The 12,084-nt window shown below is 39.3% G+C and overlaps 1 protein-coding gene and 1 non-coding gene across 2 annotated transcripts in view; both read right to left on the minus strand.

Moving 5' to 3' along the window:
• Positions 1 to 12,084, minus strand: part of DNAH14 (dynein axonemal heavy chain 14) — a 415,539-nt gene that overhangs the window by 29,262 nt on the left and 374,193 nt on the right. The window contains 2 exon segments of the mRNA XM_073628322.1: positions 4,276 to 4,473; positions 7,226 to 7,453. Of these exon segments, the coding sequence (XP_073484423.1) occupies positions 4,276 to 4,473; positions 7,226 to 7,453 (426 nt within the window).
• Positions 546 to 617, minus strand: TRNAA-UGC (transfer RNA alanine (anticodon UGC)). Its single transcript has one exon. It is a non-coding gene; the product is annotated as a tRNA-Ala (tRNA).

The following is a 12,084-nucleotide window of genomic DNA, read 5'->3' on the forward strand; positions in this document are numbered from 1 at the left end:
CCAATCAGTTTAATTTATTATTATTATTATTATTATTTTGATGAGCAAAGCATTTCTATGTCCAGCATATTCAAAATAAATGTTATTATTTAGTTAATAATAATAACAATAATAATAATAATAATAAATTAACTAAAAAATAACATTTATTTTGAATATGCTGGACATAGAAATATCTTGCTCATCAAAATAATAATAATAATAATAATAATAATAAATTATCAACAATGTTTAAAATTAGCTGATCATCAACAGTAGTTACAATACAATGCCAATATACAGTATACTATTTTATACTTTTATTTTTTATTTTTTTTTGTTTAAATATGTATTTAAAATACAGAATATGGGTCACACATTTGATTATCATCTAGACTGAAATTTACAATCTGCAAAAAATCAAGAAATCTGTTAATATAATTAACAATGCAAAGAAGTATTTTTGTACATTAAAATATCGGTAAGAAAGCCTACATTCAGTACCTTGAATTTAAAGTTTCATAGAATGGTTACAAGAAACAAAAAGGTTTTGACAAACAATAAAGTGGAGATGCCGGGGATTGAACCCGGGGCCTCATACATGCAAAGCATGCGCTCTACCACTGAGCTACATCCCCTACTGGTATTATGTGGCGGCAGACAAGGAATAGAGTCTAAACAGAGAACAATGATTCACTTCACTGATAGAGGGATTACATCACCATGGTTCACAGCATGCAGTATAAAAGACCTGAGCTGAGACAAGCGCAAATCTGTCAGTCTTTATCTCTACTTCACAGTGAGTGTGATCTCGGTGTTACTAAGAAAATTATTCTTTGTTTATTGCAGGCAACTCCCTCTTAGCAATGTCTTGTCCTGAGAATGTCAGCATACATTCATCCTGCTTTTTCTTTACGCTTACATTTCTTATGCACAGTATTTCCATGCTACTATTTATGTGTCGATGATATATTTTATATACTATAGGGTTATTTATATTTTCTTCAAGAACACAGGTTCTTTACTGCACAGTACAAACTCTTGTCTGTTTCTAAGACCCAAAATCTCTTTTCCTCCACAATTATTCCTATTTTAGACATTAAGTGCACAGCTTTATAAATAAATAGGAATCAAGCTGACGGGACTGAGAAGTGATGATTTATTAGCATGCTGCTGCTTCTTCACTGTCCAATCATCAGACAGGGAGTTCTATGATGCTCATCAGGAGTGCCTGGATCATAAGACTAGAAATAAACAACAAAATTATCCATGCTAATGAATAATAGTGTTAATAATAGCAACACAGCTGCTGACACAAATCTCCTGGAAAAAGGACAAAATAACATAAATCACAAAGTGCAGCACTAAGAATTAATAAAAAGTCCCAATGTTGAGAAAATATGACATCTCAATAAATGTAAATAGGTATAAAAAACTTCATTGCACAGTATTACTGACAAGTACATTTATTAAGAGTACAGCAAAGGCCAGAATACTCACAAACAATGCAGTCTAAAGCGAATTTCAATCTAATAAAAACGATCAATGTTTCCATCCAGTGTGATGGCTGGCTGTCGAGCTTGGCAACGCCACGTAACCCTTTATACCTATTTACATGAGGTCCTGATGTGATGAAAGTCTGTCGAAGGGGGATCCTATTGGTGTTCATTCAATCTACAGTTGTATGCAAATGTTTAGGCACCCCTGACAATTTCCATGATTGTCATTTATAAATATTTGGGTGTTTGGATCAGCAATTACATTTTGATCTATCAAATAACTGAAGGACACAGTAATATTTCAGTAGTGAAATGAGGTTTATTGGATTAACAGAAAATGCGCAATATGCATCAAAACAAAATTAGATAAGTGCATAAATTTGGGCACCCTTGTCATTTTGTTGATTTGAATACCTATAACTACTTAGCACTGATTAATTGGAACACACAATTGGTTTGGTGAGCTCATTAAGCCTTGAATTTCATAGACAGGTACATCCAATCATGAGAAAAGGTATTTAAGGTGGCCAATTGCAAGTTGTTGTTCTCTTTGACTCTCCTCTAAAGAGTGGCAACATGGGGGCCTCAAAACAACTCTCAAATGACCTGAAAACAAAGATTGTTCTACATTATGGTTTAGGGGAAGGCTACAAAAAGTTATCGCGGAGATATAAGCTGTCAGTGTCCACTGTGAGGAACATAGTGAGGAAATGGAAGACCACAGGCACAGTTCTTGTTAAGGCCAGAAGTGGCAGGCCACATAAAATATTGGAGAGGCAAAGGCGAAGGATGGTGAGAACGGTCAAAAACAGCCCACGGACCACCTCCAAAGACCTACAACATCAACTTGCTGCAGATGGTGTCACTGTGCATCCTTTAACAATTCAGCGCACTTTGCACAGGGAGAAGCTGTATGGGAGAAAGTGATGCGAAAGAAGACTTTTCTGCACACACACCACAAACTGAGTCGCTTGAGGTATGCAAACGCACATTTGAATAAGTCAGCTTCATTTTAGAATAAGGTGCTGTGGACTAATGAAACAAATATTGAGTTATTTGGTCATAACAAGGGGCCTTATGCATGGTGGCAAAAGAACACAGCATTCCAAGAAAAACACTTGCTACCCACAGTAAAATTTGGTGGAGGTTCCATCATGCTATGGGGCTGTGTGGCCAGTGCCAGTACGGGGAATCTGGTTAAAGTTGAGGGTCGCATGGATTCCACTCAATATCAGCAGATTCTTGAGAATAATGTTGAGGAATCAGTCACAAAGTTGAAGTTACGCCGGGGCTGGATATTTCAACAAGACAACGACCCAAAACACTGCTCAAAATCTACTTGGGCATTTATGCAGAGGAACAAGTACAATGTTCTGGAATGGCCATCCCAGTCCCCAGACCTGAATATCATTGAACATCTGTGGGGTGATCTGAAGTGGGCTGTCTAGAGGCTGTTATTTCGGCTAAAGGAGTCTCTACTAAATATTGATGTTACTTTTCTGTTGGGGTGCTCAAATTTATGCACCTGTCTAATTTCGTTTTGATGCATATTGCGCATTTTCTGTTAATCCAATAAACCTCATTTCACTACTGAAATATTACTGTGTCCTTCAGTTATTTGATAGGTCAAAATGAAATTGCTGGTTCAAACACCCAAATATTTATAAATGACAATCATGGAAATTGTCAGGGGTTTCAAAACTTTTGCATACAACTGTATCTCCCCATGTGTATGGTGAAATCTAAGTGGAGGATTTTCAAGCGTGTTTGACTGCTTTTGATTAAGTAGTCCACTCATTGGGGTAAGAGTCAGTGTGAACCTTTCCTTCTTGGTGATGGATTCTCCCCAGCACTTTCCTTTGTGTGGACCTACACCTATTGGACTGTTTTTATTGAGATGTCATATTTAATCAACATTGCAACTTTTTATTAACTCTTAGCGCTGCACTTTGGATCATAAGACTGGCTGAGCAGAGGGCAAAAAGGAAAGAGAAGTGCCAAGCCACACCTAGTGCAGCTTTGTTTTATTACAAAGTTGCAAAATTTAAAACAATGTAAAATGCACTCACATAGTGCTGGATGGGTGAAGGCATGTCAGGGGCAGCAATAGAAGAAACCACCAAGGAATCCTAGGATGTCAGCATTTCAGAGGCAAGGCCACGCCTCCTTCATCAGCTCTGATGAAGGAGGCATGGCCTGGCCTCTAAAACGCGTTCTGATTGGCCAAACACAGTGGTAGGCGGTACCCAGTTTGACAACTCCGGAACACCTCCACGCCGAGAGACCCTGCCGGCATTTTCCTGAATTTCCTCGAGGCTTTGACTCCCGGTGACACCCGTTGCTCGTGGCTGACATCCTAGGATTCCTCTGCAGTTTCTTCTATCGCTGCCCCTGACATGCCTTCACCCATCCAGCACTATGTGAGTGCATTTTACTTTGTTTTAAATTTTGCAACTTTGTAATAAAACAATGCTGCACTAGCAGGGGCTTGGCGCTTCTTTTTCCTTTTTCCCTGCCCTCTTGTTTTCACAGTCTCTGGCTCCCCTTAGACTTTCATTAGGATTGACTCATATTCATCTCCTGGATTGACTTTTTTACAATTAATTAACAATACGGGCTTTTACACACTACTCTGCTGTTCTTAGGTTTTTAGCGCTGAGCTTCACACTGATTTTGTGTGTATATATATTTTTTTTATACATTTTTGGAACCAAACTATTATTGGCTCTACCATTATCTGGATGAATGAGAACCTAAGAAACTATTCCATGCAGCCTTTTGTGAACTGTGCGATTACCTTGTCCTCGGAGAAGGAATAACTATCATGTAACACGGCTGGATTGCAGAAGGTGTCCAGGATGCTGAGGAGGCACCGGCGGTCCCAAAGATCTGTAACACGCCCTCCATACACTACCTCTCCAGTCAGATAATGGAGAGCCTTCCAGGGAATCTCACTGCGACCCTCAGTGAGCATCCCCAGCATCTGTATAGAGACCTGCAAACAAAGTCTGTGTTATATTACACAAAACATAGCTTTATATTAACAGGATGTCCATGTTGTTGGTTATTCTGAAATTTATCAAAAGGAAATTTCTTTTTTTAAGTTTTGTTTTGGATAGGGGGGGCATAGAACCCCTGTCTGGTTTTTAATGCTGCCTGTGCCACCGTTAGGGAGATTCACCCTCTCTATTTATCATATTTACAATTATCATCAGAGATGAAAGAAAATCACACATTTTGGGTCATCTCCAGAACAGTAATAGAGGGGAAATCTTCCAATGGGGACACTAGCTCTGGTAACCCTGGTGACAACGAAGGGTTTCCTCACTTTGCAGGGATTTCCTCCCACTTTCTGCTTTGGCTATGGGAGAGGAATTGAATGGAAATCTTGCATAAGATGCAAAAAAAAAAAAAAAACCTGACGGGTTATAACCCACAATGAAAAAAAAAACAAAAACATTTTTTGTCTTCAGTTCTTTAACCACTTGCGGACCGCCCACTGTACATATACTGCAGCAGGGCGTCCACTCTGTGCCAGATCATGTACCTAGTACGTGATCTGACACTTCCGGGTCTAGAGTGCGTGTGCACCACCGGCGACCCGATCATGCTGTAATCACACACACAGCAGGAACCCAGCGGCCGGTACCGTGGACTCCATGTCCGCCGGTACCCACCGATTATACAGTACACAGGCAGAACAGTGATCTGCCTATGTAAACCAGGCAGATTGCCATTTTGTCAATAGGGAAGGTATTGATCCTGTGTTCCTGCAAAGCAGCAACATGAATCAATGCCTTCCCCTAGTCAAAGCACCTCCCACACAGTGAGAAAGGACAGGCTAGGCACACAGTTAACCCTTTGATGGCCCCTGATGTTAACCCCTTCCTAGCCAGTGTCATTAGTACAGTGACAGTGCATATTTTTTTAGCAGTGATCACTGTATTAGTGTCACTGGTCCTCAAAAAGTGTCAAAAGTGTCACTTAGTGTCCGATTTGTCTGCCGCAATATTGCAGTCCCGCTATAAGCTGATCGCCACCCTTACTAGTAAGAATAAATAAATAAAACTATCCCGTAGATGCTATAACGTTTTCTCAAACCAATCAATATAAGCTTATTGGGATTTTTTGGATCAAAAATATATATCAGAATACTTATTGGTCTAAATTGATGAAGAAATTTGATTTTTTACATTTTTTTAATTTGTTATGTATTATAACAGAAAGTAAAAATTATTGTTTTTCTAAATTGTTGGTCTTTTTTTGTTTATAGTGCAAAGAATAAAAAACACAGAGGTTATCAAATTCCACCAAAAGAAAGCTCTATTTGTGGGAAAAAAAGGACATACATTTTATTTGGGTACAGCGTCGCACGACCGCGCAATTGTCAGTTAAAATAACGTAGTGCTGTATTGCACAAAATGGCCTTTTAATGAAGGGGGTAAATCTTCCAGAGGTCAAGTGGTTAACAAAAGCTGCAATAGCGGTGTTACCCCCAGAGTCCCTGGTATTTATATCATCCATCCTGGCCTACTCCTGTGTGACATCATCAATGAATAAAACGCTGCACCACTCACATGCTCCTGTCAGGTACAGCAGCCAATTCAAGCACCGCTCCAGGGTGCTGGGTCACTGATAAGAGCATGTCAAGTCCAATTTTTCCCAGGACCACACATCAATATAGTGAAGCACAAAACAAATGACCATAAAAAAAATGGCTTCAGCTGGCTCTCCACCCATAAAGAAAGCCCATCTAACATGTTGCACCCGTATAAGGGTTAATCATAGTAATTAATCCCTATACGGGTGAAACATGTTAGAGGGGCTTTCCTTATGGGTGGAGAGCTAGCTGAAGCCATTTAATATTCATTTGTTTTATGATACTCTATATTGAAACATTTATGGCAAATTCATTTTGTAGCTTTGTCTTACTGAAGAGTCATGGCAGATTTTTCCCACCATAAGGCACCTCCTAGGTCATCAGAAGTTGTCATGCTGCATGAGCTCTCCATTGTCTCTCCAATCAAATAAGATCACACTGCTGATATCACAGGGGGTGGAGACATGCTGCAGGAGTAAATCCAACTGTGATCGTGACACTTTATATTTAAATATTTATTTGATCTTTAGGAACCACTCACCCCACTACCTTTTAACCCCCGCCCCCTCTTCCTAATCAATCTCTCTTCCTCAATGAAAAGTGGGGGGTTCTACATCAGGTGCCCACATTGCTGTCTGGATGAGGAGAACATTTCTCATTGGCTGTTTAGTAGTGCAGTCCAGAACACTGCAGTGGCATAATAAGGGTCATGGAGGGGCGGCAACAAGACCAGTTGAATGTTGGCCAAAGTGCTGATCACCAGCCTCCCCCACCCCCGGAAGAGGCTTCACAGTGGGAAACAAGATGGTGACTCAAGTAAGTTAAAAGGTGTTTTTTTTAGGGATCCCACCCAAGCATACCTTATATGGGGTGGTGGGAGGAACCACAGCATCCAATGGGGGCAAATGTATCGAACAGCAGCTGCTCCAGACAGTGAAGACTTCATTTGCTGTCCACCAGAAAGGTGAATATGCAATATGTTTTTTATAGGGTGCCTTTTATTTGATTTTTGCACTGTACTGACATGATAACTTTAATGGAAAACAAATATGTGACCCCCAAGCAATGTCTGATTGGGTGATATGGGCAACACATGCAGCTTAGGGGACTCTAAGTTATGTGTATACAAAAAGGAGCGAGTACAGACCTCCAGGTCAGAAGAAGTAAACTCGTAGGGAATATTCCAGCCCAGTGCCCCGTATTTTCGCCTCTCATTTAGCACAGAGTGGAAGAGGCATAGACTGAAGAGCAGCTTTTTCCAGGGCTGTCCATGGTTCTCCTTCTCAAACGTCTTCTCTGTTATCAGTCCAGTTCCATTATTGTCGAACGTCTGCAGCAATTTCCCCTTCAAACCCATAGGGGGCTCTACAGCCATCTACCAGAAAACAGAAGAAACATTAAAGTAAAACCCTAGGAACAGCTAAACATGCAGTTGAAATAAATATATGGGAACTATTTAATCTGTCAGAATAGTTGTATAGTAAATCTGTACTACCAGTCTTGTATTACTGATTCTCCTGCCTCACTGCATAGCCAGCAAGGTGACGCCACTGTTCACTCCTGTAGCTTTGTAGATACCTGTATCACTTGTCTGCTTTTTGGGCTATAAAAGGCGATCATCATTTTATTTAACTTTTGCATGTTCACCTTTCTCCTCACTGACATGAGATTTTACTCTACAGCTATGAGAAGAATACAGAGTATTCCTGCAGCTGGATTTACAGGTGCATGTGGATAATGGCGGCTGCTCAGCCTTTTTTAAAACCATGACAGGGTGACAGCGGCAATTTTATTGCACATGGAGAGATTACATGCAGTTAGGGACAGATGATAGTCCCTGGATGCAAGCAGCTAGCGTCCAAGGATTATCATCTTTCCCTAACCATGGGTAATCTCTCCATGTGTGATTACAACTGAACACCCGTGGACAGAACTGCAGCTGTCAACTATTCGCATCTACCTGTGAATCCAGCCACAGGATTACTCTGCATTCTTGCCACAGCTGTCAGTAAAATCCAGTGTAAATGAGGCTTCACATGCCAAAGACTAGATATACGGTATGCAGAATGAAAAAAAAAATAGTTTTGTTTAATTTCGGATCGATTTGGTAAGTTACTAATTTAGTTTAGTTGCATTCATAATGAAATTCGTTTAGTTTCATTTATTTCTTTTTGACTGGATTTTTCCAATGGATTGAAAGTATTCAAAATCAAATTGAAAATACCGAATTCTAATTTTGCTTCTATTTTATTCTGTTCTATATTATTCTTTTATTTTCCATTCTATTCCTTTATTTTCTATTCTATTATTTTATTTTCTATTCTGTTTTATTCTATTCTTTTCAAAATTAAAATTTCAGAAGACAGCTAAAGTATATTTTTTCTATTTTATTCTATTCAAAATTCAAATTCGAATTTCAAAATTCGAATTTCAGAAGACGGCTATATTCTTTCTATTTTATTCTATTCGAAATTTGAAAATCGGAAGGTGGCTTTATTCTTCTTTCTATGTTATTCTATTCTATTTGAAATTCTCATTTCGAAAGATGTCTATATTCTTTCTATTCTATTCTTTTTGAAATTCAGAAGATGGATATATTATTTATTTTCTATTCTATTCAAAATTAGAATTTTAGAAGACGGCTATATTCTTTCCATTTTTTTTCTGTTCAAATCTATTCTATTTTTTCTATTGTATTCTTTTCTATTCTGTTTTATTTTGATTCTAGTCTATAAAGCAGCCAAGTAGGAATCATCATCTTATTTCACTTTTATACCTTGCAATATGTTTCCATTTCGAATTCAAATTCATTTTCAAATTTGAGTTTGGATAATTAGTTTCGTTGTCATTTATTTCAAATTGTTTGAAATTCGTTACTATTGTGACTCGGATTGATCTGAATCGCCAAATAATGAACATTTTGTCCGAATTTCGATTCCTAACAAAATTAATTGCACATGTCTACCCAAGAACCCCTCCTCTCCAGCCCCCAGTTCTTGAAAACATGTTAAACTGGCAGCACTATGCATTGCCATTGAATTTCAATAGCTCACAGGAATGAACGTCACACTCTCTGCCATGCAGCTGACAGTTGGAGGATTGGGAATGGTATATACTGTTCTTTAAAATTATAATTTTAGGTGATATATATATATATATATATATATATATATATATACACACACACACACACACACACGATGCTGTGAAAAAGTATTTGCCCCCTTTCTGATTTTTTTTTTTTTTTGCATATTTGTCACACTTAAAGTGATACTATAGGTTTGATTTTTATTTTTTAAAAATAACAAACATGTCATACTTACCTCCACTGTGCAGCTTAATTTTCACAGAGTGGCCCCATATGGCGTTTTCTGGGGTCCCCCGGTGGCTCTCCTAGCTCCTCCCCGTCTCAGATAACCCCCTCTGGGAAGCGCTCTCCCAAGGGAGTTACCTTGCGGGTGCGCTCCCGAGTCCTGCATTCGGCGTCCATAGCTGCCGAGTGCAGGACTCGGCCCCGCCCCCCGCACCATTGGATTTGATTGACAGCAGCGCGAGCCAATGGCTGCGCTGCTATCAATCTATCCAATGAAGAGCCGAGAACCCCGAGCAAAGATCCAGCGCGTTCGCGACGCGGCACTTTTCAGGGCTCAGGTAAGTAAAATGGGGGGCTGGGGGGGCCGGTAATCGTCAGATGTTTTTTCACCTTAATGCATAGGATGCATTACGGTGAAAAAAAAAGGACCTTTACAACCCCTTTAAACGACTCATATCATCAAACAAATTTTATTATTACACAAAGATAACCCGAGTAAATACAAAATGCAGTTTTTAAATGATGGTTTGATTTATTAAGGCAAAAAAGCTGTCCAAACCTGCCTGGCTTTATGTGAAAAAGTAATTGCCCCCTAAACCTAATAACTTGCTGTGCCACCCTTGGAGGCAACAACTGCAATCAAGCATTTGTGATAACTGGCAATGAGTCTTTCACATTGCTGTGGAGCAATTTTGGCCCACTCTTCTTTGCAGAATTGTTTTGATTCAGCCACATTGGAGGGTTTTCAAGGATGAAAGGCCTGTGTAAGGTCATGATACAGCAAAAAAACTGTTGCTCCCACCTTGTCTTACTGGAAAAAACTGGTTAACTCAGTCATTCATTTATATAGAGCAACCTACAGATCTAGAGGTTGTGAAAAGAAGTTCAATAAGGTGTGGCAGGCCTGGCTAGATTCTGCGGCTACAGTGGGATAATCAAGAGAACAAATGTCTACTAATAGAGTTGGGAAAATAATATTCTGACAACCTGATTAATAGATGAAGTCTCTGTTGTCTGATGTTCTTTTGCCATAAGATATTAGATATCAGAGGGATATAATCATAAGGATATGTTTCAATCATAAGGTGCACACTGTTATTTCTGTGAATTTTTTAGTATGGTGACTGGTCGGGATGGTGGATGGGAAGGGTGGGTGTTAGGTTGAACTATGTTAGTGCTGTTTCAGGCCCTGCGTGGCTGACTCCGGCAAGGCATGTTACCTTCTGGGGTACGTATGTCTGTTTGTGTTGAAAATTAATAAAAAGAATTTTAAAAAAAAGGTCATGATACAGCATCTCAATTTGATTTAAGTCTGGGCTTTCACTAGGCCACTCCAAATCCTAAATTTTGCTTTATTTGAACCATTTGTAGGAGGACTTGATGTTGTGTTTCGGATTATTGTCCTGCTGCATAACCCAAGTGCAATTGAGCTTGAGGTCACGAACTGATGGCCGGATTTTCTGGTAGAGCTCAGAATTCATAGTTCCATCAATTATGGTAAGTCGTCCAGGTCCTGAAGCTGCAAAGCAGCCCCAGACCATCACGCTACCACCACCATGTCTGACTGTTGGTATGATGTTCTTGTTATGAAATGCTGTATTAATTTTATGCCAAATGTAACAGGACGCACGCCTTCCAAAAAGTTACATTTTTGTCTCATCAGTCCACAGAATATTTGCCTAAAAGTCTTGGGGATAATCAAGATGTTTTTTGGTAAATATGAGATGAGCCTTTGTGTTCTTTTTGGTCAGCAGTGGCTTTGGCCTTGGAACTCTCCCATGGATGCCATTTTTGCCCAGTCTCTTATTGTTCAATCATGAACACTGATCTTACCTGAGGCGAGTCAGGCCTGGAGTTCTTTAGATGTTGCTCTGGATTGTTTTATGACCTCCTGGATGAGTCGTCGTCATGCTCTTGGAGTAATTTTTGTAGGCCGGCCACTCCTGGGAAGGTTCACCACTGTTCCAAATGATCTCCATTTGTGGATAATGGCTCTCCTTATGGTTCACTGGAGTTCCAAAGCCTTAAAAAGGGGCTTTGAAACCCTTCCTAGATCGATACATGTACATTACTTTGTTTCTAATCTTTTCTTGAAATTTTTTTAGATTGTAGCATGATGTGTGGCTTTTTGTGATCTGTTAGCATGCTTCACTTCGTCAGACAGCTTCTACTTATGTGATTTCTAGATTTAACAGGTCAGGCAGTAATCAGGCCTGGGTGTGGCAAGTGAAATTTAACTCAGCTTTCCAAAAAATTGTGGTTAATCACAGTTCATTCATGATTCAGCATGGGTGGGGGCAATTACTTTTTCACATAGGGTGAGGCAGGTTTGAACAGCACTTTTTGCGATTCGGCACTGCGTCGCTTTAACTGACAATTGCGCGGTCGTGCAACGTTGTACCCAAACAAAATTGACGTCCTTTTTTTTCCCACAAATAGAGCTTTCTTTTGGTGGTATTTGATCACCTCTGCAGTTTTTATTATCTGTGCGATAAACAAAAAAAGAGCGTCAATTTTGTAAAAAACGCATTAATTAGTACTTTTTGCTATAATAAATATCCCCATTTTTTTTAAAAAAAGCTAATTTTTTCTCAGTTTAGGCCGATATGTATTCTTCTACATATTTTTGGTAAAAAAAATCGCAATAAGTGTATATTGATTGGTTTGCGCAAAAGTTATAGCGTCTACAAAAT

Source organism: Aquarana catesbeiana, linkage group LG04, assembly GCF_042186555.1.
Source record: "Aquarana catesbeiana isolate 2022-GZ linkage group LG04, ASM4218655v1, whole genome shotgun sequence".
Classification (NCBI taxonomy): domain Eukaryota; kingdom Metazoa; phylum Chordata; class Amphibia; order Anura; family Ranidae; genus Aquarana; species Aquarana catesbeiana.